General features: G+C 45.6%; 1 protein-coding gene across 1 annotated transcript in view; it reads right to left on the bottom strand.

The window, feature by feature from the left end:
- LOC135526460 (protocadherin Fat 4-like) overlaps nucleotides 1-26,565 on the bottom strand; it is a 125,255-nt gene that overhangs the window by 4,109 nt on the left and 94,581 nt on the right. Inside the window, exons 7-16 of the mRNA XM_064954853.1 lie at nucleotides 15,957-16,137; nucleotides 14,862-15,112; nucleotides 10,283-14,629; nucleotides 7,603-7,707; nucleotides 7,012-7,319; nucleotides 4,700-4,785; nucleotides 3,848-4,027; nucleotides 3,378-3,502; nucleotides 3,016-3,233; nucleotides 878-1,139 (exon numbers count right to left, since the gene is read on the bottom strand). Coding sequence (XP_064810925.1) covers nucleotides 878-1,139; nucleotides 3,016-3,233; nucleotides 3,378-3,502; nucleotides 3,848-4,027; nucleotides 4,700-4,785; nucleotides 7,012-7,319; nucleotides 7,603-7,707; nucleotides 10,283-14,629; nucleotides 14,862-15,112; nucleotides 15,957-16,137 — 6,063 coding nt within the window. The remainder of the gene's footprint in view (nucleotides 1-877; nucleotides 1,140-3,015; nucleotides 3,234-3,377; nucleotides 3,503-3,847; nucleotides 4,028-4,699; nucleotides 4,786-7,011; nucleotides 7,320-7,602; nucleotides 7,708-10,282; nucleotides 14,630-14,861; nucleotides 15,113-15,956; nucleotides 16,138-26,565) is intronic.

Here is a 26,565-nt window from a genome sequence, read left to right on the forward strand (position 1 = left end):
TGAGGACATTTGATAGGTGATTTAGGCCTAACCAAAGCCGAGGTTCCAGAGCAAAGAGATTAAAACATGAAAGCATGAAAGGCGGGGCTCCCCCACCTAATTAAACTAGTTTCACATGAGTTATTGTCTAGAAATGATCCGTCAGAGAGAGCAACATTAACTCTCTTCTACTGTAAATATTTCACAGTCAAATATGTGTCCAATGTCAAAAACACAATTTACACTATCTCCAGTCAGCAGGACTGGAACACCACCTAAAATTGTCAACAGAAGACCTTTTATTCAGTGAAAAAGGTATCTACCATTCACATACTACACTGTGTGTACAAAACATGTCTTTCCATAACAGACTGACAAGGTGAAGGCTATGATCCTTATTGATGTCACTTGTTAAATCCACTTCAATCAGTGCAGATGAAGGGGAGGAGGCAGGGTAAAGAAGGATTTTTAAGCAGTGAGACAATTGAGACATGGATTGTGTATGTGTGCCATTCATAGGGATAACGTGCAAGACAAAACATATAAGTGCCTTTGAACTGGGTATGGTATTAAGTGTCAGGCACACCAGTTTGAGTGTGTCAAGAACTGCAACGCTGCTGGGTTTTTCACACTCAACAGTTTCCAGTGTGTATCAAGAATGGTCCACCGCCCAAGACATCCAGCCAACTTGACACAACTGTGGAACGCATTGGAGTCAACATGGGCCAGCATTCCTGTGGAACTCTTTCGACACCTTGTACAGTCCATGCCCCGATGCATTGAGGTTGTTTTGAGGGCAAATGGGGGGGAGATCCAACTCAATTTTCGGAAGGTGTTCCTAATGATGTGTGCACTCAGTGTATGACAATAACAGCAACTTCACATTTCACCAAATCACCTGATGCAATTTTCTGCTGGGTGGGGCCAGAGGGGACACCACCGAGGGACATGGTCAGGACATTAAGACCCCCAAAGTCCTGGGTGGGGTGCTGGATGAGCTTGAGGAGGGCTCCGTCCACGTGAAGGGAGGTGGCTGAGCCGTTTTTGAAAATCTGCAGGACGTGCCACTGGCCATCTGATAGGACCATCTCCCCCAGGGTCCTCTCCACCTTGCCTCCCACGCCCGCGTCAGAGATGTAGTGGACATTGCCATTTTTTAACTGGGGGGGAAAGAGACAGAGATGAAGTTAGATGGATGGATGGATGAATAGATACACATGTGGACAGATGGGAGGACACAGACAGACGGACGCAGACAGACGGACCCAGACAGAGGGACGCAGACGGGAGGAAAGACATAGATACTGTATTGTATATGTTTGTGGAGAAGGAGAGCTCGGAGAAATGGATACGCATGATGATATGATTATATGCTCAGGCTCTGATAATTCTCAACTCTGGGATGTTGTTGATGTTTCATTTCAGTTGGAGAGTTGTTCTTGTTTTGGAATTTTATTTACAGTATCGTTACTGTAACAGGTAGGAGAGTTGATTGAAAACACATGTTCCTTTACAATAATGACTGTTGCAGTTAGGTTTGCAAAGGCAGGGTGTATTACTGGAAACATTAGAAGTTTACCAGTAAACTACCAGAACTGTGGTGTCTTTCATAGATTTTACGTAAATTATCACAAGACATCTAGTGGCCCTTTTGGGTACTTCAGATTATCACAGGTGTCCAATAATCTCTGTCCCTCTGTGTGGCCTTATCATGTAAAATATATGAAATAATTAAATAATACAAAATAGAATGACAAAGCTGTAAAACATTATCCTATATATAAACCATCAACTTAGTGAATACCATTGGAATGAGGGTTTTAGCATGAAATGTCCTTTATAAAAATTGTTTCCCTAACTTTTATTCATTTTACTATGTCAATATGTATTTGCAATGTTTTCGCATCAAACTGGCAGTAGTTGTGAAACAAGTCAATATTTGGAAATAAATACCATGACTTGATGATTTCTTCATTAAATAGGCTATTTCCTCTGCAACCATATGGTCTATCTACTAGAAACAACATGGACAGACATAGAATAAACGAACACTATATATAAATACATACACATATTGATTTGAAGTTGTTCGAAATTACGATAGATTTCCATTGATTTGCTGTTAATTACCAAAGTCACTGAAGATTCCGGGTAACTTTGGTAAATTACCAGTCACTTTGCAACCCTCGTTGCAGTGCAGAGGAAAGTGTTGCATGTGCCAAATACCAGTAAACCGGACTAATATTATTATTATGATCGTGTTATGTTATGAATGCAGGACCAGTTAATACTTTTACTTTCACTATGCATAAACTATATCCATACGCAATAGAGTTCATTCTTTAAAAGTAATGAACCAATATGACTTTCTCTTACAAAATGAATGTGTGCCAGGCATTGTGTTTGGTCATCTCATACATTTCAGGAGGAATTGATTTTAAAGGTTCACGACGAAATCTGGAAAAGGAAAAAAATCCTGCGAGCCAAAAAACACAGGAAAAGAGATCTGGAGAACCAATTAAACTTATCTCTTTTACATGATTTATACTCCTGTAGAAATGATTCTCATTTTCTAGGGTCACGCAGTACATTCAATATTGTTCTTTGGGCTGTATAGTAGTAGTGGTAGGAGGATTCTGGGGGGCTGCTCTGCACTGGAAAACAACCAGAGAGACCCTCTGTGTCCTGGAGGAAAGGAAGGCCCTTGGGCAGCTGCCCCGAATCACTCAGAGCCTTGAAGTTTATAGCAGCAGATTGAAGGAGCGTATGGAGCGTATATATATGGGTAATGAGAGGAGGTGATGAAGACAGGTCCCCTTATAGCTTTGACTCAGGGATGGGGAGCTAAGGGAGGACTGTGTGTATGTGTGACATGTTTACGTGTGGATCTCAGGATGACGACCAAGTAGCAAATGGAGAAATTGACAAATATACTAACATGCCTGTATGTACGCTCACTTGTGCCTCCGGATGCTTTGGGAACAGCAGACACATTATAGCATGTCTCTGGCATCGCTCCGTGGAGCCTTCCTTTACCTTGATGGTGGTGTAGTTGCTGATCTCCTGGACATGGAGCAGGGTGCCACTCTTGCTGCGGGTGCGGAACTTGACCTCAAGGCTGCTGGGCCCAGAGAGGTCAGAGGGCAAGCCCATGAGGCTCTGGCGTAGCAGGACGTCCCGTTTGGGGCTCTGGCGCATGGCGTAGTCAAGCCGACCAGTCCCGTCCAGCGAGAGAGCCGTGTCGGCCGTGATGTCTATGAAAGAATGAAAAGCACAAGTCAGGGTAAATCAAAGGAAATGATACAATCTGCATCTGAGTGATGGTCAAATTCACAAGAAGTGTATGACTCAGACTGCAAGCACAGTCAGCCAAAATTCCCCTCCAAAGGGATTCTTACATTTCTCGCAGTTTTTGCCAGTGAAGCCTTCCATGCATTTGCACTGCTGCCAGGACCAGTAGTCAATACAGGTGCCCCCATGTCTGCAGGTGTTGGCTGTGCAGGCTCCCTCCAGTCTGGGACATCTACGGACAGACAGACAAGTCAGCCCCCATGGTGGACAGCGGGCCCTCTACAGGACCCGGCAGATGCAACTCCTCCAATACAAAAACCATAAAAGACCCAGGGAATTAGCATATTAAAAGATCTGTCCTCGCCACTATTCACAACAAACTAAAAGAAAAAATCTCCATTCTACTATTCCAAAAAAACTGTATGTCTGCTATTTATATCAAAGATGGCTTTCAGCAGTTGTTGAGGGTTGAGAGCTACAGAGAATGACCAGATATCGTGCTGGGAGAGTTTGGTGGTTAGGGGGTTGAGTAGGATGGAAGGATGTAGGAAAGAAAGAGGTAGGGAGAGAGCTAAACCTGTCAAGGATGCCATGGGATGCCAGGGCCTGACTGGGCTCCAGTGGGCGGCCGTTGACGGCGAACTCCATGATACAGCCCACAAAGTCGTGTGTGGCGACCTGGCCACGGCGATGAAGGACGGGCTCTATTGACCTGACGCCTCCCACCGAGAGACGGTTGGGCCCAACGTCCAGGATCCTGCGAGGAGGAGAAGGAGAAGCCGCTGGGGGTCAGCGCCTCTCACAACAACATGGCCCTACAGGGGTCCGGGCCCTCCGCAAATAAACTGCAGCAGACCCTCCTCATCTGCCAGATCACTCACTCAGACAGTCTCACACACAGTTCTCCCCCTATGGATCCAGACAGCTTTTCACTCTGGGCCTCTCACAATGCTAAACGATACATGTGATGTCCATGTATGTGTTTACAGACACTATGGTTTACACAAGCCAACGTGGATATGCAAGGGTTCATTGAGAACAGTCGACATGATGGATGGGTCCACAGACTGTTCCATTAGCAGAGACATGAGATATTGTTGTATTGTTATTATTTTCAACATCCCAGAATGAGAACCAATAGCGACCGATGAGGATGTTTGTATAAATTGAAAGTGGCCAGAAAGAGCTACTCTGACAGTAAACAGCTTCAAATGGCATTATGTTTTTTTTTCTCTCAAGGAATTATATTTATTTACTACAGTATATCATGGAAATAAAGTGCTATTTGCATCTGGAAATAAATGCTTCCCTTATTTATACCCAAAGTCTCTTCTACCGAATTGAGCCTTTCACTATGTAGTTGACAGCTGGGTGTACGTTGCCAGGATGGACTGTGTGGTAAGCTCTATGTAACGTTATGTGTTCTTACCAGTCAGTATGGACAGCCACGTTGCTCACAGCACAGTAGCCTGGCTCCTGATCGTCCCCACACAGGTCGACTGTCAGGGACGCAGCCTGAATGACGAGAGGAGCAGAGACACGGTCACACACATGTTATTCTGCTTTGACTGTACAGCACACATACAACACAAAACAAATTACCACACACGTTGCACCTTCCTGATGGTTGTACCAGCACAGACAGTAATATCTTACTCAGATGAGCACTCCAGTTTGCAGGAAGACAGACAGACAACAGTAAATACAACTACATGACTTTGTAAGTTACAATTCATGTTATTTACGATAGCATACTGTATTTGAAACCATCATTATGAAGACGCAGTAGACCTACATGGAAATCTAAAATTCCCTAATATATGACCTTTACCGTTAGCCAAGGCTAACAATTGTTCTACTTTCTCTTTAATTCTGTGTTCTCTGAAGCTTGACTGAGGTGAAAAAACGAGGTGGCAGGAGAAATGAAAAGTGTGTGAACGTGTTGAAAAACCATGACAGCATGCTCCACATACACCAAGATCTTAGGTAAACACGGAGCGGCCTCCTCGGAACGTGAGCACAAATCATCCAAGAGATGCCAGAGAGCGTGACTCCACCATCCCTTCCTGCGCTAATTGCTAACACAGAAACGTACAATTTACGAGGCAAAAAAACAACAATGGAAAAAAAGATTCATTTGTCTCATGGCTTTGTCGCTGTTGCTGAAGGGCAAGAGCTACCCTTCGGCGCCAGATGGGCATTTTATTAGTGCCTTTCTCTCAGATCAAAGCCCCTGCAGCCAAACCACAGCCTACACACACTGTCAAGTGTCTCACATGACTGGCGAAGGGTTTTTTGGAGGAAACACCCTCTGAAAATGGATATAAAATGTGACAAAAGACCAGGAGCATTGTTTCTGTTTGTTTAACTTTCAGGTTACAGGGTAAACACTGCAGATTAGTGATGTCACAACATACGAGGGCGGAAAAGTGTCACTGGAGAGCATCCTTTTCCAACGACCAACCCTCTCTGCTATTGTCTTCCATTCGCCATGATTATTTACGTGAGAAAGTCAGGTTCAAGACTCGTTGAGGATGAAAACAGAACGTGGATGCTGAAGGGTGCGACTAGTTGTAAATTATTTATGTGAGGCCTAAAACCGCTCACAATGGGAAGGAATAGGAAATAAGGTAAAAATAGCCTTGAGAAGAACGTTACAACAAATGTTGCAGTTAAATTGCAAATGACTATTACCAATGTAAGCTGCATTAGTGTTCTTAGTGGTCATACTCATAAATATTGCTGTTATAATACAGAGTATAGACAATATAAATGATACTTGCTGGGGTGCAGTTTTCAGTTGGGTGAAATAGAATATGATTTAAATATAAACAACAGTGTCCTTGACTCTCTCGGTGTGTCCTACATTACTAGGACTATGACTGGTGTCTGGTTATCACATCTGCTCAGAATCCAAAAGTGGAGGAACTGAAAAATGCCCTTCACAGGCATAGCCAAGGGAAGTAGGGGTGCTGCAACACCCCCTGACATATTGGAGAAAAAATACTCGTCAGCAGAGCAGAAACACAGATAATACGCTCTGTTTTCGTTCTTATAGCTCCGTTAAGAACCTCAACATCGTAATTCCTCAACCTACACATATTCGCAGCGCATCGCATTTCTCACTACACGTTGAGCACCTGTCTATCCTGTCACTTTCTCAAAGCTGACAATTTTTTATTTTTATTTTTTTTTGCCAGTTTCCTATGAAATCCCTGTGCATGATGGGAAATTACAAATCTGAAGTCCGGCAGAAGACTTATAAAACTTTGGACAGGCTAGTATATTTTTTAGGCCAACCACTGAACAACTGGCAGACAAACAACTCGATTTGGAGCAAATAGAAGGAATTTCAGAGTCTGAGGCTATTTTGGAGGCCATATTGTAAATCACAACAAGCAATCAAATATAATTACAACTATGAAAACTATATGCAGAACTACCAGTGTGTGGGCAGTTTAATTATCATCTCACGGTGCAAAAAAAAAAAAGAATATGAGGCCAAATTTGGACGCTGCTCTCAGCTATAAAAACCCAGGAGGTCATAACTGCTATTGAAAATAAACTAGTCTTCTATATAGGCCTAAATGTGGGGGCTTTAGCATGCTACTCTACATTTGTGCAATTATAGGTCCATAAAACCATTGACTTCAAACCAAATATATTTTCCAACTCTTTATGATGCAAAACAAATAAAATCAGCTTGGTAATAAAGCCATATGTAACAAAAATGCCTCTCACCATTCCAGCTCTCCTTGCGATGACTGTGTGGAACTGTCCATCTGAAACTTTTATCATGGTGATTAGTTTATAGGTCCCGCTTCCCAAGTTAAACGAGAAGCGCATCCGTCCCTCAAAGACCTCCAGAGCCAGGAATTCCGCCTTGTCTCCGGTCTGGTTGTCATGGTTGTACATGAGGAGAGCGTTGCTCTTTAGTGTGGCAAACTTGATGTAGATGTAGTTGTTGTTGGGATCCAGGCTCGGAAACTCCATGTAGGACAGCTCCTCAAAGCCGTAGCTGTTGAGTTCACAGTGTTTTCCAAAGACCCCTGAGGAGGAAAGGAATGAAAAAAATGAAACAGGGATGTCATGAATAATTCACCATACTGCATCTACAAAATCAGCACACAGCTGGGAATCTGTTGTCATCCGCTATCATAGGCTAACCATAAGGGTATCATGCTTAGAAGAGAGAAACAGTTACACAACATACAGTATGTGAATAAATGTGACATGGAGACATGCTATCCTCAGTGTCATGCTATCCCCAGTCATTTTGCCAATCGAGATAGTTTTCAATCACGTAGCAGTTTCCTCTAAGTTAATACTTACCAAATGGACAATGACAGTTATACCCATCCACTCTGTTCTGGCAGGAGCCGCCATTAAAACATGGGTTACACTCACAGTGATTGATGATGGAATCACACGTTTTTCCTGGGTTCACAAAAAACACAAATTAAAATGAACGAGGTGGGAAGACATGGGGGCAAACACAGGAAGATGTGGGGGGAAACACAGGAAGATGTGGGGGGAAACACAGGAAGACGTGGGGGAAAACACAGGAAGACGTGGGGGCAAACACAGGAAGATGTGGGGGAAACACAGGAAGACGTGGGGGCAAACACAGGAAGACATGGGGGCAAACACAGGAAGACGTGGGGGAAACACAGGAAGACGTGGGGGCAAACACAGGAAGATGTGGGGGCAAACACAGGAAGACGTGGGGGAAACACAGGAAGACGTGGGGGAAAACACAGGAAGACGTGGGGGCAAACACAGGAAGATGTGGGGGAAAACACAGGAAGACGTGGGGGCAAACACAGGAAGATGTGGGGGAAAACACAGGAAGATGTGGGGGCAAACACAGGAAGATGTGGGGGCAAACACAGGAAGATGTGGGGGCAAACACAGGAAGATGTGGGGAAAACACAGGAAGATGTGGGGGCAAACACAGGAAGATGTGGGGGAAAACACAGGAAGATGTGGGGGAAAACACAGGAAGATGTGGGGGCAAACACAGGAAGATGTGGGGGCAAACACAGGAAGACGTGGGGGCAAACACAGGAAGATGTGGGGGAAAACACAGGAAGATGTGGGGGAAAACACAGGAAGATGTGGGGGCAAACACAGGAAGATGTGGGGGAAAACACAGGAAGATGTGGGGGGAAACACAGGAAGACGTGGGGGCAAACACAGGAAGATGTGGGGGAAAACACAGGAAGACGTGGGGGAAAACACAGGAAGATGTGGGGGGAAACACAGGAAGACGTGGGGGCAAACACAGGAAGATGTGGGGGAAAACACAGGAAGACGTGGGGGAAAACACAGTAAGATGTGGGGGGAAACACAGGAAGACGTTGGGGCAAACACAGGAAGATGTGGGGGAAAACACAGGAAGACGTGGGGGCAAACACAGGAAGATGTGGGGGAAAAACACAGGAAGACGTGGGGGCAAACACAGGAAGATGTGGGGGAAAACACAGGAAGACGTGGGGGCAAACACAGGAAGATGTGGGGGAAAACACAGGAAGACGTGGGGGAAAACACAGGAAGATGTGGGGGAAAAACACAGGAAGACGTGGGGGCAAACACAGGAAGATGTGGGGAAAACACAGGAAGACGTGGGGGCAAACACAGGAAGATGTGGGGGAAAACACAGTTCGTGTTGTTTTTCTTCCTATGGCACCCTGTCACTGATGCTTAAAACCACAGAGGGTCTACGCCATAGTTTCCCAAACTCAGTCCTGGTGCCCTCCGCTTGGTGCACGTGTTGGTTTTTGCCCTAGCGAAGCTCATTCAAATAATCAAAGCTTGATGAGGGGTTGGCTATTTAAATCAGCTGTGTAGGGCTAGGGCAAAAACCAAGATGTGCACCCAGGGAGGGCCCCAGGACCGAGTTTGGGAAACCCTGATCCTAGGCTATTGTAATCTTATAAGAGTTTCTTTGAAACTTGCATGTGTGAAAAAGTACAAAAATACTATATTTTAGAACTGTAGACTTCATTGGATCCAATTAACTAAAAGATGATGAAAATGTGATGAATAACATAAGATAGTACAATAACAGACAGAACAAGGTATGCAAAGGTCGACACTGACAATGGCCTGCAGCTTTATGTATTTCTAAGCATTTTTAAGACTCCTGTACCGTTAGAAAAACTATTTCACCACAACCAGGCATGGAAAATGGGAAGTGTGCAGTTCTTCAGGAGGGCCATTTGTCTTGATGAAACGACAAGGTGTGTGGTCATTTGTTATGGTCATAATCACAAAAGACAGTAATGACTGGTGCTGAGGCAACATGTCTGCTGGTGATCATTGGAAATGTCTATCAGCCACTACAGCCAGCAGCTGATCAAACAGACATGATTCAAACTACTGTTCTCATTTATGCTTCTCCATGTGCACTCCCTTCATTAAGAGTAATATTATTGTATTTATCACACCATCAAATTCAAGTAGGGAGGGAGTGATTTATACAAAAATAGAGTGGCTAATTATCTATAGTTCACTCAAAATGTGTTTTTTTTTTATCTTTAAGGATCTGTAAGGATCAATCTTTAATACATCCTAAACCTCTCAATGTTTGAACAAAAGAAAGATGAGCAGAGCCCTAAATATAAAAAATATGCTTAAGTACTGTAGAAAGAAAGGCATGCAGAGGAATATGAGACTATATGAGACTAGTGAACTGTGTACAGTCCACAGTAAGGCCCTTACTGGGGTCAATTTCGCATCATCCTTTTTATTAAAGTAAACATGACAAGCTGATATGCATCAAAGCTGATACCCCCCAACTTGCAATCGTAAAACCAAACAGTTTTTGGTTTTTGGCAGTCAAGCCTGTATGCTAGGGTTACAACACCTCTTGCATTCGTTTGGAGGCAAATATTGTACTTGGACAAAAAAGTGTGAGTCATGTGCAGTGTGTGTATACTTGAGCCTAGCTGAACATCTGTGGTTGTGTTGCTCATAAAATCTAAATGGCTCCTAAGGCGGTGTACGGTACCTGCAAAGCCAGATTTGCAGAGGCAGTTGAATCCACCGGGGTAATTCTGGCACAGCGCTCCGTTCTTGCAGGGGTTGGAGAGGCATTCGTTGACGTCCCTCTCGCAGGCCATGCCTGTGAATCCCTCTGGGCAGGTGCAGGAGAATCCTCCCACCAGGTTGTGGCAGGTCCCGCCGTTGTGGCACGGAGACGGCAGGCACTCGTCTATATCCATCTCACACAGCGCCCCTGCGTACCCTGGTCTGCAACTGCAGGCGTAGGGCTGATGGGGGTGGTTGGAGACAAGGATCACCGGGACACTATCCTCTGTCTTCATATCTGGCCCCACGCTAAGGCGCCTCTTGCAGCTGCCCCCATTTTGGCATGGGTTACGTGTGCAGGGGTCGTGATCCACTGAGTCTATCTGTACACCACTCTGCCTGTGCAGAACATCTTTAATGCTCTGAAAGAAGGTGGCAACTCCACTGGGGTTGACATACTGTCCATGGCTTCGCTTTATGGCAGCCATCAGGAATGTTTGGTTGTTGAGTTCAAAGGCGCCATACAGCTGTACTCCAGTGCCAAGCCCTGCCAGCTGTGAGTTTGCGATACGGACAAAGCTGAGGTAGTGATTGGTGAGGAAGGTGGTAACCCCCTGGGTACGGAGGCGAATCAGGATACTATTGTCCACAGTGGCGTTGGTGAACCCCACGAAGAAGACCCGGACGTTACTACTGACAGAGCCGTGGACACCATCACTACTTCGGACAGCTAATTCGAATGTTCCGTCTGTTGAGCGGGCCTTTGAGTTGAGGTCACAGGTGCCTGTTGGGATGGTAAACAGACTGGATGAAGGAGGGGTCAAGGAGCAGTGGAAGCTGTCCTGGATGTCTGGGTCTTGGGGCTTCACAACCCCAAGGGATCCTCCGGGGAACATGTTTCCGAAATAGTGGATGAAGATCTCCACGGAGCGTGGCTCTGATGGGTTATCATTCTGATCGTTTACTTTTACGTGGACTGTTCCAGTTGAGGACATCTGAGGGACACCGGAGTCCTTAATCACCACAGAGAGGTAAAAGTCGCTGATCTGCTCCCTGTCAATCTCTCGATTGGTTGTCAGCACTCCAGTGGGGCTGAGGCTGAAGTAATTACTGGCTGAGCCCGAGATGAGCAGACTGTATGAGAATGGACCTTGATTGGGTGACAGGTCTGGGTCGGTTGAAGTAAGAGTTGCGACATCTGTCCCAGATCGCTGGTTCTCCATGACTTCTGCACTCACCGTCTTCAGAGTAGGACCGTTATCATTAATGTCCTCCAGATTCACAACCAGGGTGGCACTTCCAGTTGCGGAGGGTGAGCCAGAGTCCACAGCTAGCAGAGTCAGGCTGAACACAGGAGTGGTTTCCCTGTCCAGCTCAGCTGCTACAGACACTTGGCCAGTCTGGGGGTTGATAGTGAAGACATTTTTCTCTAAATCTGAGGCTATGGAGTAGGAGAATCTGCTCCAGCTTGGGACAGAGTCAGAGTCTTGGGCACTAACGAAGGTGACCAGACCGCCAGGGGATAGACCCTCACTGATCTGAACATTATACAGTTCCTGGCTGAAAACAGGAGGATCATTGGCATCCAGGATTGTGATATTCACAAAGACCTCATCAATATCAGCCCCACGGATGCTTCCCGCATTCTTCGCCAGGACTTTGAGTGAGATCTTTTCCTCTTTTTCACGATCGAGGGACCCTGTAACGTGGATTTGTCCTGTTTTCCTGTTGATGCCGAAGCCCTTTCTTCTGCTCTTCCCGAAAATTAGGTAGTAAACCACTCCATCATCCCCTTGGTCACGGTCACTGGCGAACACCTCTCCCACCACTGTGCCTGTTGGAGCTGCTTCAGAGATTTCGAAGTAATACTGCTTCGAGACAAAGCGGGGAACGTATTCATTGGCTCCCTTGAGCTGAATGTTGACATTGGCAAAACTACAGCGCTCCTCGTCTGGGACATTGAAGGCCTTCACTGTTAAGTGGTAGACCTGCTTAGCCTCGTAATCCAGGAAACCCTGGGTGGTGATTACGCCTGTGTTTGGATCAATTACAAAGAGGTCACTGTCTGATGACTGAATCACGTAAGCCATGACAGCATTGGGCCCTGAATCTCTGTCTGTGGCATTCATTTTCACCACCATTGTGCCACTGGGAACGTTCTCCTGTACCACAGGGAAATACTCATCAGGTTCAAATATAGGTGGGTTGTCGTTCACATCGGTCACGTGGATTGTGACCATGACGTAGCTGGTCTTTGCAATCCATCCCCCGTCGTTGGCTGTCACTCTGAGTTCATGCTTTTGCTTTTCCTCAAAGTCCAGATGATTGGCCAGAGATAAGACTCCTGTTTTACTGTTCACGGTAAACAGGCCCTTGTCATTACCTGTGGTGATGTTGTATGTGATAAGCCCGTTCATCTCTTTGTCCTTGTCCCTGGCAGAGAGCGTCCTGATGGCTGTCCCCACGGCAAGGCTCTCAGGTATGGTAGCTGTGACTTGGCTTTGGGAGAACTCTGGTGTGTGGTGGTTCTCCTCAGTGACTGCCACTTTCACAGTGGTTCTAGCACTCAGAGGGGGGTTCCCTTTGTCTCTGGCTGTAACATCCATGAGGAACACCTTGTTCATATCTGAGGTGAGTGAGGAGGCGACTGCAACCCATCCACTCTGTTTATCCAGCTTAAACTTGCTAGTGCTATTCCCTCCTGATATTATATAATCCACCTCAGAGTTGAGGCCAAAATCTTTAAGGTCAAGAGCTATGACCCTGATAAGTTTGGTGCCAACTTTGACGCTTTTCGTGACAGGGGTAAAGTAGCTAGAGGATTCAAACTTGGGTGGATTGTCATTACTATCTACTACGTTTACAATGACTGTAGTTTCACTCATCAACGGCTTGGTCGCACGGTCTGAAGCAGTAATGATGAAACTGTGCCGATTTATGTTTATGTTGCTGCCAGTTGAGTTTTGATATTTTAAATGCTGCTTGATAAAGATTTCTCCCGAGCTTGAATTGATCCTGAAATATTCTGACTGGGACCTGATGAAATAGAATATTTTGCCATTGACACCTTCGTCGGGGTCAGTCGCAGACACCTGAGTAACGAGTGACCCCACCTCTGTAAGCTCAGGGTAGTCCAGGTAGTAAGATGGCCGACTGAATCGGGGGGCATTATCATTTACATCCGTTACAAATATTGTGACATCCGTGCTAACTGTCCAGCCAGAGTCATGGGCAGAAACTTTGGCAATGTAATGGCCAGTGTCTTCCCTATTGAGTGGTCTACTGATAGTTATGTCTCCAGTACTTGGATTGATAGTGAACGGTAGACTTTGGTCTGTGATTGAATATTTGCTTATGGCATTAGCACCTGTGTCCTCGTCTGTGGTTGTAACCCTGGTGACAGTGTAACCCACTGGGGCGTTTTCGGGCACTGTGGCGCTAAAGATCTTAGAGAACCTGGGAGCGTTATCATTCACATCTAATACATTGATCAGGACTTTCACAGCTGTGCTTTTGGGAGAATTGCCACGGTCGGTGGCCTTCACTTTGAGGGCATATTGAGCTAGTTTTTCCCTGTCAAGAGGCCTGGTCGTTCGGATTTCACCAGTGGCCCGGTTGATGCTGAAGCTGTTCTCCTTGTTGCCGTCGATAATGGCATATTCCAGCTGACCGTTAGGGCCGCTGTCCTGATCCATGGCAGAGACCATGAGCACCCGCTGAGGGGACAGGTTCTCGAGTATATCTGCATGGAATGGTTCCCTGTCAAATACAGGGTGGTTGTCATTTACGTCCAGCACTGTGATCTCCACTTTCTCATAGGAGGAATGGGGGGGAAATCCTTGATCCCTGGCCTCAACCCAGAGCACATATTTCTGAATGTGTTCAAAGTCCAGTGAATGTTTGATTGACAGCTCTCCAGTCAACTGGTCAATGTGAAAGGCATTATCCAGGTTTCCACTGGCGATGTAGTATGATAGGGCCCCACCACGTGTAGAGGCCCCGGTCACAATGGTAACGATTGTGTTTGTGGGTTGGCTCTCTGGGAATGTGAAAGTAGTATCCTTCAGCTTGATGACAGGGAAGTCTCCCCCGGTCACAAACCGGACAGTCACAGTGGTCGAGTCTGTTTTGGGATTGGTTCCTCCGTCTTTCACTCGGACAGTGAGGGTAACCTCCGAGCTGCCTGTCAACCTCTCATTGGCTGTTATGGCTCCTCTTATGGGGTCAATCTTGAACTTGTCGGAGTTGCGGCCAGTTAGAGAGTAGTGGAGCTGAGCATTGAGTCCAGCGTCCTCATCTGTCACCGTCACAGCGAATACCAAGTTGCCTGAAAATGAGAATGAGTGGATGAAATGAGACAAAATACCTCATAATAACTACTATAACAGATATTCACTTCATCATCAATATTTTTCACAAAAGTAATAATTTCATAGGGGTTCATATACAGTACACTTTAATTATATAATCATATATTGTACTGTGTAAGCATGATATAATTCGATATAGAAGAACATTAATATTTGACATTAAGATGAATTTATCAAATCTGAACCCACCTGCTGTGGTGAAGGCGGGGATGTGTGTGACGTAGGGGTGGTGGTGGAAGCGGGGAGGGTTGTCGTTGATGTCAGCCACCACCACTGACACAGTGGCGGAGCTGGACATGCCCAGGGGCTGCCCCCCGTCAGTGGCCACAACTAGGAGCTGGTAGTTGGCTCTGGCCTCCCGGTCCAGTAGGGAGCTGGTGATGATCTGGCCTGTACCTGGGTTGATGGAAAACTGACTGTTGCCTCCAGTCAATCTGTAACTGTAGGGACACACAGAAGAGGACATGTGGAGGACACAGCTTTAAAGAGGCAGAGAGCACATTTAACAGAGAAACACAGATCTAATGTAACTTCCTTGCATTACCCAATTCTTAAGGTATCCATCTTAATATTCTATCCAAGTTGGTACTTCCATTTTCTCCTGTATTTTTTTCATTCTCACAGAGGCTTCTAATTCAAGCTGCTCTCTGCTGAAGTTCAGGGTTGGAGACACCCCGGAATTATTTGTGACCAAAGAGCCATACTTTTTTGGTTTCCAAAAGAGGATAGTGTTTCACTCAACTTTTCAGAAGTTTCCAGTAAGTCGCAGACACAAACATATACTGACATCTACATGTACACAAGAGCACATATTTTGAAAAGGCTTCCTAGAAAAGCATTTCCCCTGAAACTGGTGACAAATTATGGAATAAAGTGTGAACACAGGCGGAACACAGACTTATATTGACAACAAACAACCAAACTGTCTACAACCAGAAGTGGTCCAAACAGTTCAAAAGCAGAAGTAAAAAAGCCCAAGTTAATGGGCTGTGAGAATGGAAACTAATAACTGATGGCAACTGGTTCTGATTTCCAGTAAGGCCTAGAACCTGTGGAACCCCCGATACTACTTCTGTCATAGCCAATTAACATCATCATTACAATGTTTTGGGAAAGTGGGGCAAGTTGCCTTACCCACATGCGCCTCCCCATTGGGGGTACCGGGTCGAGGGGAGGGTGAACAAGCGGGGGTCCGATCTGAGTAAAATGTCCGACTTGGGGTAACAGGAGCCCGCCTATGACCCTAGGGACGGAGTTAGGTGGGAGTCTGGCTCTGGAATGTACCTTATGATACCGTTGAGGCCCACGTCTGCGTCGGAACTGTTAACCAGGAGCACGTCAGTGCCGGTGGGGGCGTCCTCTGCAATGGTGGTGTGGAAGGTGGACGAGGTGAACACAGGGACGTTGTCGTTGACGTCATCTACCAAGACGGTGACCGTACCCGTTCCACTCAGGGGAGGAGAGCCTGGTCATAAAAGGGGGAGGAAAAAAGACAAAAAGGGAATGAGAGGATATCAAAGGAACAAGAGAAAACTCTATTTGAAATACCTAAGTCAGTTCCATATGAGCACAGTTAGAATATCATTTTGTGTGAAAGATGAGTTATTGTGCGGGTTTATCGTTTACATGCTGAAGCAATTTATATCCTTGCAGGGACTGCACCACAAGATCCCTTCATTTAATCCAGCAAACGTCTCTTCGGTCACCACCAGTCCTGCTTTCTGAGCCATGCTGCCACATCAACACACAACACGTCAAAAGACATCAATAGCTCTGAAACAGAATCTTTAGAACGTGTCCTTCGCTGGGTCTTGGACATCATAGATGTAATCTGGTTGCTGAGGTACCAGTATCTATTTTGAGGCAAGCAGCACTCAGTGAGTTACTTTGTGGAAATCGAGAGAACAGAACATTCTATTTTCAGCAAAAATCTAGCCGTTCCTTCGCCAAGCGAGTGACGAAATAAGGCACTCCGGGCCCTGAGGGATGGATTTAAATCAATAGTAGATTAAAACCAACTGCAAAGCAGAAACACAGAGAGGTTCAAACATCTTCTGGCTCAAGTTGCCCCTTCACAAACTTCTCTTTAGATGGCCTGTTAATGTAAAGTGTTACCAATGAACTTGTGGCTAATATGCAGCTGTATATTCAGCTGTTAACATCCAATAATTGAACCTTGTGCAGATGTACGGATTAATAATACAATAATAAAAGAAACATTTGGAAAGAGGCCATGAATAATCTCTCTTGATCTGGAGCCTGTGCATAATCAAAACATACAGAAACTCCAGAATGTAATGCAGGGGGACAATAGGGAGCATATCCCTTAGAGCCAGGAGGGCTCTCTTGATGTGTAAAGATCATGTTCATTAATAACACATGCTCATAAACTCTTTGCCGCATAACTAATGCTTATCTACTCATTTGGATGACAAAGGGATTATGGTCCAGCGACGAGCCTTATATTTATTGAATGAGCGGTAGGGTGATGGCACTTCTGCAAGAAATCCTTCTCAAATACTTATGTTAAATGAAATAACTTAATCTAATACCTGCAGATTTAGCTAAATCCTTCATACATTCAGCTGCTATGATAAGCACAGCAGTTGTTAGCACAAACACACTGCAAATTGTTACAAACACCCCAAACAAAAAATGCATTCCAGTACAAAATAAATGATAACATACACAGCGAAAAAGTCAACAGTTTTATCCCAAAATACCAGGCACAGAAACCACAAACTATACTGGTGAGTCATTACAAGGATGAGTCATTCATTGCTTTGCCTCAAAAAAAGTTGCTAATTTTCACAATTGTATGTTTATTAGCAACTCTAGGCTTTGTTAAACTTTGAAAAGCGCATATGACAAGGTCATTTACGATCATGCAGTACATCATTTCAAGCAAGGTGTTTCAAAGTAGAAAATAGGGCAGCCTTGACTTACGAATTTGCTCATTCAAAAGCAATACAATTTTTAATACTGGTGCCACATAACCAGTGGCACCAGTATCAAAACATATGAGTCAGCAAACTGCTTAGTAGTGGGTCCGATGTGATTTACATGTCGGTCTCTGTGCTTAGTGTCATCACCCATACAAGCGTGCAACGTGACGGGATTGACAAGATTGAGTCATTGTTTCACGGGTTGTTATGGAAGCAGATTAAATGGCTGCCACTCTACAACTGATCCTCTTAATCCTGTCAGGAGGTGTCTGCATCGGTTTAAGGTAGGGAACGCTGAGCCACTGTTTCCGGGCAAGCTCTGTTTGGCAGACAACAACTCGTAAGAGCCCTGCAATGTTGCCGGCTAAGGATGTTCTGGTCTGCAACTCCTTGACCGATTAGAGTCTTTTAAAACCATTTGACTTTGTCTGCGACAGTCATTAACTCAGTGGAGCATGGATATCTGTTGAACTTATCGAGAAGTGATTCAATGACAAACACCCTTGTTGACAGCCATGGTTCATTCGAGGTATTTTCCACATCTTTCTGTGTGGATCAGTCTCACACCATCCTTCTCTCTCCACAGGCTACTTCTTAACCTCCCAGGGATCATTGCTAGCACATAACAATAGTTTCTTCATTTTGACCTGCTGTGTGTCCATAATGTGTACATAGTTCTGAAGATCTCTTACTACATTCTGTTGGCTCACAGATTCAGTCATCATGGAATGAAATACTGTGTGCAAATACAAGTATGCAAAGTATGGTGCTGATGCATAGTTTTGGTTAGGAGAAAACATTCCATGACTGCTTCTGTGACATTGAATACGGGAGGAAGAGAGCATAGCTACCATCCACACCAATATAATGCTAGGTTCCCACCCATATTGATAACAAGTTCAAAAATGTGACTGTGAATGGAGGAATAAAAAAGTGAGAAGGTGACTGTTTCAATAGGATGCTCTCTCCAAAAAAACTGCTGTTGAAAATGCCAGCATCTCATCCAAACAGTCTGCACTGGAATCTGGCAACCAAAGTATCAAGGTCAACAATTTTGCTGACTTGAATGGTGAACGTTTCCACCACTTGTGACCAATGGCTTGAGCCTGGGTAGATATGGCAGAACTAGGCATACAGTAGGTTTGGCTGCAAGCAAACCTTGTCTGGCCTGCAGATATATGACAAATTACATCATCGTGCCATGGAAAGAGAGCTGGTGGAAAGTTATACTGGGATGTCTGCAGCACCGGTGGTGGTGCCATTCATTGTGGTTACAAAGTATTGTTTCCATAGACAAAACGTGTTCCCAGAGAGCTCTTTCTTCCTGCTGCACCAGCAGTTCTGTGTATTTGACACTATTTACGAGCTAGTATGAAACCGCATCATGTTTTTTGGTGTCATCTCCGGTGATACTCCAGGGTAGGGCCAAACTTCATTACAACCACTGGAAAAAAGGCTTAAATATGATTTAAAAAATGAGTTAACATAAGATTCAACTGAAAAGACTAGGCTGAAATCAACCTTCTGAACCTTGTTTACTACACTGGAGGAGCTGGAAATGTCAGATATCATCTCTGCTCTATTGGACTTGAGTTGAGCCTCATTAGCATCCTCGTCCACCGGGGTTAATCGAAGAAAAAAATGTGCTATCTAGAATCTTGAAGGCTTCTTCGGCTTAGCCAATAGGAGAACCCTTTGAAGATCCCTTTTGGGTTCAATGCAGAATCCTTTCTACAGAGGGTTCTACATGGAACCCAAAAGGGTTTTCGTATGGGGACAGCCAAAGAACCCTTGTGGAACCCTTTTTTCTAAGAGTGTAGGAAAGCTGCTCTGACCTGACAATCCAGTCTTGATGATTACACTTTTATAGATCAGTATTTACCTCACACCGGGACATATCAACAACACCGCTCACATCTTTGGGAGACACATTGTATATAATACTTGGGGGACTTTGCTGTGATTCTAAAATGTTTTGCCAGCAAACACCACTCATTGTTTGGCGACATGTATATATAAAGTGTATATATTTAATACAAATATGTCTTGGAGATTACAACGTGAAGAAATGGGGTTTGGTCACAAGAAATGTGCTCTTTCAATCAGAAAACATTTTATCTCATGGTACCTTGTTTCCAAGACAAGGATTGCCCCGAGACTCCTAGTGGTGTCAGCAAGCTCTGCAATAGTTTTGCTACATGCTAAGCCCAAGCTAAGTCCTGACAAGAGACTTGTCTCCATAGTTCACTTTTTATTTCCAAGACTACAGGCTGATGGTATTCAGATAACCATGTAGATTCCATCGGCAGCCATTACAGTACGGGAGAAATAAGACAATGATAGAGACATTGAGTCATCATAGCCCATTTCACACGCAGAAACACAACACCTCAGATAAATACTTTAAGCACTAACGCAGTATGAGGATCCCTCACCACCTTAATTTAATCAGAAAAGCAATACCAATTTAAGCATGATTCATTCCCCCTAGGCTCGCTCAATGACAATTCGGCCAGCTGAGACCAAAACATAACTGTATTTGATATTTCTAAATTATACCGAAGAGACTGGAGTGGTCGTGAGAAGAACAATGTTCAATTCCTTCCTAATATGCAATTATTGCATTTAAGCCTACGCGCCTAAAATGTTTGTTATTGGTGGGATCAAATGAGCGAATGGGAGAACCCTAAATAACCCTAAGTGTCAGCGTCCAAAATAACAAGCCCTGAAGACTCACTGGGAGTGCTGTGTTCCATCTGCTTTGCCTGCTCTGGCTTAAACACACACTGACAGCTTTCCCTGTAAGCCGGCCTTAAGCCCTCCCCAGTAAGCATTGTCTAGCATAAACATATGGCCGAGTCTAAGCACCTTATTAGTGTACATTACCAGAGGACAAATCACATTAGCCCTGGAAAAGGTGGCATGGGCCATCCTTTCAGAGCTGGAGGGGGTACAAAAGACATATAATTACAATTAAACTATCTGAAGCTGGTTGGTGAGCATATGCCACACACTGAGATCTGTGCAGGGAGTTGACTTGCAGGAAATGGCTGCACCCCCCTGAGGAAGGTTGTTGTGTCATCCAGGGATTGGCCAGTCTGAGCAGTGGTAAGAGCTGGGTTTGGGTGTCTTACTGACTCTGGGGATAATCTCTGCCTTCAAAATCATTGAGTGATCTCTCATTGAACACCCTGGTTCATCAGAACAATAGCATCGTTGTCCAAACTCTAGGGTTCATTAAAGTTGGAAGCCCCAGACAGGTTGACTTAGGAAGAAGGATGGATGTGTACATTTATCTGACAGCCATCTGTAGCTGGGAGTTTAAGGCTAAACTGTTAATTACGCTTTATGGACAGCGGCTAGATTGTGTTCTTTTGGGACGGCATAAATAAAACACATCATTACTCACAGTGAATTGGCCGCCATCTCGCCCGACATTGACATTTTTCTCTTCCTGAGAACCTGTTGCTTTGCGACCAAAGCTGCTTTTAATGTGCCCGCTCCAACACGCCTGAATGGGGATGGTGAAGCTGTGTTTGTCGGGTGCGAGCTATCCCACTGCTGGGTTTGCCAAATGTAACAAAGTAAACAGGGCTTTTTCTCACACTTAATGAGCGAGATAATATAAAAGGATATTCCCAGCTATACACAACAGACCACTCCCTGTTTCAAAACCCTATTTCTAATAATACAGCAATCTCAGAAGTATTCATCATATGATACCTGGAATGTTCTAGAGCTTTCAGTTATTTATGGAGTGCTGTATCTGAATAGTTAAACATGTTTTTCCCTCATTATGTTATGAATAGGGGTTGGCGGTTTGCAGACAGACAGGAAAAGTCCATTCATAGACAAACTGCCATTTTCTCCTACTGCAGGACACGTACTGGGAGTTTATGAAGTGATTTGCCTTTTGTGCTTTTATTACCATGACGCTTTTCATTTGCTGAACTGTTCAATGGTTTTGACATTGTTGTCGCCCAGTAGGCCCACAGGTCTTTTAAATGACATGTTTTTCTGCTGTTTCCAAAAGTGAAAAAGAGTAACAACTGAAGAGCCGTCTATGCCGTTGGTTTTCAATGCCCATGGAGTACGACTTAGAAGACACTATTGGAATTATTGTGGCGGAAAATCACCTATTTGAGATGAACTGTGTTGTGTGTTAGTGGCGTGATCATGGTTGAGAAGACCGCATCAGAGTCACAGAGAGCCACGGTCTTTAAAACGTGGATCTCCTGGCTGCCGCAAAGCACTAATCATCCAACCCACGCCACCTCTTTAAAACACTTATTAGACACTAAAGCTATTTACACAAACATTAAGTTCCCGCAATTGTTAAGCGGACCAGAAACCAGGAGTGGAAAAAGAGGCATAGGAAAATAAAACGTCCTGCAAGACCACATTGTTACTGCGCCGGTTTTTAAGAGTTGATCTAGAATGTTACAGGTCTGTTAAAGTTCATTTGAGGAACCTGATATTTTATTTGGCCTCGTCTTGTGTTGCCACTAGTCTGCCTTGGAGAGGACTTCAGAAATGGACCCCATTAAATATTTATTGTGGCCAGCTTTGGACAATGATTTGGCAAGGTCCCATCTATGCTTTTACAACACGTATCAGTAATTCTCCAAACTTTGTTAGCTTCACTTTCCATTGAAATCATTCTACTGAGCTAAGTACTAAAGCACAGTAGGGGCGAGGTGAGACATCTCTCAAAAACCTCTTTAAAAAGCAATAGTTATAATCCAAGACAAAGATCATCTTTAAGATGACCAGACCATTCGTTCCTAACAGGGATAAATCCTACGCTGGAAATACTTAAGAAACCTAGGAGGTTTTCAGACCAGATTCATAAAAGATCCTGCATTCAAATGGGACGTTCATTACAATCCTTTATCTGCTAAGCGGTCGTTTAGACCTGAAAGGGAGAAAGTACACACACTTTGGCCCTATGGCGAGATGTGAAAGAGGGGATTTCTATGCGATGGTAAGCACCGCCATAGGCATGGGCTGGGGGATTTACTGTGTCCTCCTCTTTAATAAATGGGACCAAACGTGGTGCATGTCAATGTTCCTGACAATGGAGACGTTCTCACCACACAAACGTGACCTAGACAATGGAGACGTTCTCACCACGCGCACGTGACCTAGACAATGGAGACGTTCTCACCACACGCACGTGACCTAGACAATGGAGACGTTCTCACCACACGCACGTGACCTAGACAATGGAGACGTTCTCACCACACGCACGTGACCTAGACAATGGAGACGTTCTCACCACACGCACGTGACCTAGACAATGGAGACGTTCTCACCACACCCACGTGACCTAGACAATGGAGACGTTCTCACCACACGCACGTGACCTAGACAATGGAGACGTTCTCACCACACGCACGTGACCTAGACAATGGAGACGTTCTCACCACACGCACGTGACCTAGACAATGGAGACGTTCTCACCACACCCACGTGACCTAGACAATGGAGACGTTCTCACCACACCCACGTGACCTAGACAATGGAGACGTTCTCACCACACGCACGTGACCTAGACAATGGAGACGTTCTCACCACACAAACATGACCTAGACAATGGAGACGTTCTCACCACACGCACGTGACCTAGACAATGGAGACGTTCTCACCACACCCACGTGACCTAGACAATGGAGACGTTCTCACCACACGCACGTGACCTAGACAATGGAGACGTTCTCACCACACGCAGGTGACCTAGACAATGGAGACGTTCTCACCACACGCACGTGAACTAGACAATGGAGACGTTCTCACCACATGCACGTGACCTAGAGAATGGAGACGTTCTCACCACACGCAGGTGACCTAGACAATGGAGACGTTCTCACCACACGCAGGTGACCTAGACAATGGAGACGTTATCACCACACGCACGTGACCTAGACAATGGAGACGTTCTCACCACACGCACCTGACCTAGACAATGGAGACGTTCTCACCACACGCACGTGACCTAGACAATGGAGACGTTCTCACCACGCGCAGGTGACCTAGACAATGGAGACGTTCTCACCACACGCACGTGACCTAGACAATGGAGACGTTCTCACCACACGCACGTGACCTAGACAATGGAGACGTTCTCACCACACGCACGTGACCTAGACAATGGAGACGTTCTCACCACACGCACGTGACCTAGACAATGGAGACGTTCTCACCACACGCACGTGACCTAGACAATGGAGACGTTCTCACCACACGCACGTGACCTAGACAATGGAGACGTTCTCACCACACGCACATGACCTAGACAATGGAGACGTTCTCACCACACGCACGTGACCTAGACAATGGAGACGCTCTCACCACACGCACGTGACCTAGACAATGGAGACGTTCTTACCACACGCACGTGACCTAGACAATGGAGACGTTCTCACCACACGCACGTGACCTAGACAATGGACACGTTCTCACCACACGCACGTGACCTAGACAATGGAGACGTTCTCACCACACACACGTGACCTAGACAATGGAGACGTTCTCACCACACACACGTGACCTAGACAATGGAGACATTCTCACCACACACACGTGACCTAGACAATGGAGACATTCTCACCACACGCACGTGACCTAGACAATGGAGACGTTCTCACCACACGCACGTGACCTAGACAATAGAGACATTCTCACCACACGCACGTGACCTAGACAATGGAGACGTTCTCACCACACGCACGTGACCTAGACAATGGAGACGTTCTCACCACACGCACGTGACCTAGACAATGGAGACGTTCTCACCACACACACGTGACCTAGACAATGGAGACGTTCACACCACACGCACGTGACCTAGACAATGGAGACGTTCTCACCACACGCACGTGACCTAGACAATGGAGACGTTCTCACCACACGCACGTGACCTAGACAATGGAGACGTTCTCACCACACGCACGTGACCTAGACAATGGACACGTTCTCACCACACGCACGTGACCAAGACAATGGAGACGTTCTCACCACACGCACGTGACCTAGACAATGGAGACGTTCTCACCACACGCACGTGACCTAGACAATGGAGACGTTCTCACCACACGCACGTGACCTAGACAATGGAGACGTTCTCACCACACGCACGTGACCTAGACAATGGAGACGTTCTCACCACACGCACGTGACCTAGACAATGGAGACGTTCTCACCACACGCACGTGACCTAGACAATGGAGACGTTCTCACCACACGCACGTGACCTAGACAATGGAGACGTTCTCACCACACACACGTGACCTAGACAATGGAGACATTCTCACCACACACACGTGACCTAGACAATGGAGACATTCTCACCACACGCACGTGACCTAGACAATGGAGACGTTCTCACCACACGCACGTGACCTAGACAATGGAGACGTTCTCACCACACGCACGTGACCTAGACAATGGAGACGTTCTAACCACACACACATGACCTAGACAATGGAGACGTTCTCACCACACGCACGTGACCTAGACAATGGAGACGTTCTCACCACACACACGTGACCTAGACAATGGAGACGTTCTCACCACACGCACGTGACCTAGACAATGGAGACGTTCTCACCACACACACGTGACCTAGACAATGGAGACGTTCTCACCACACGCACGTGACCTAGACAATGGAGACGTTCTCACCACACGCACGTGACCTAGACAATGGAGACGTTCTCACCACACGCACGTGACCTAGACAATGGAGACGTTCTCACCACACGCACGTGACCTAGACAATGGAGACGTTCTCACCACACGCACGTGACCTAGACAATGGAGACGTTCTCACCACACGCACGTGACCTAGACAATGGAGACGTTCTCACCACACACACGTGACCTAGACAATGGAGACGTTCTCACCACACACACGTGACCTAGACAATGGAGACGTTCTCACCACACACACGTGACCTAGACAATGGAGACGTTCTCACCACACACACGTGACCTAAACAATGAAGACGTTCTCACCACACGCACGTGACCTAGACAATGGAGACGTTCTCACCACACGCACGTGACCTAGACAATGGAGACGTTCTCACCACACGCACGTAACCTAGACAATGGAGACGTTCTCACCACACACACGTGACCCATACAATGGAGACGTTCTCACCTCACGCACCTGACCTAGACAATGGAGACGTTCTCACCACACGCACGTGACCTAGACAATGGAGACGTTCTCACCACACGCACGTGACCTAGACAATGGAGACGTTCTCACCACACGCACGTGTCCTAGACAATGGAGACGTTCTCACCACACGCACGTGACCTAGACAATGGAGACGTTCTCACCACACGCACGTGACCTAGACAATGGAGAAGTTCTCACCACACGCACGTGACCTAGACAATGGAGACGTTCTCACCACACGCACGTGACCTAGACAATGGAGACATTCTACAGTATGAGAGTGAGCACAACTTGTTAACATTCAATGTCATCTTGCATTACACAAAGGCAGTAGTCTATCGTGCATTATAATTGTGCTATAAGCATTCACAACAGAGAATGGCTCCCAAGACAGCCTAAATGACTGCATGTATAATGTCTTCAGGTTGCATCAACAGTTAGTGTAGTAACTTGACAAGGAATGCCCACATGCATTTGTATATTACTTTTCATTATTTATTTTTGTACAGCCATTGTACAAACGATACAAACACAGCAAAGAGATACAGCGAACTCAACATGTGATAGAGTCGCCTTGTACAGATCTGTCTCCGGGTGATGACCTCATCACGGTCAATGTCAATGCCAATAATAACCATGCACACATGAATAGCAATCCTACTATACTGCAGGTAAGTACAATACATATTCAATGTAATTATTTATGAAGTGTCCACACTATAACACTTCTCCCCCCATCATTTCAATCCCCACTGTAAGG

The sequence above is a fragment of the Oncorhynchus masou genome, chromosome 32 (assembly GCF_036934945.1).
Source record: "Oncorhynchus masou masou isolate Uvic2021 chromosome 32, UVic_Omas_1.1, whole genome shotgun sequence".
In the NCBI taxonomy this organism is placed as follows: Eukaryota; Metazoa; Chordata; class Actinopteri; order Salmoniformes; family Salmonidae; genus Oncorhynchus; species Oncorhynchus masou.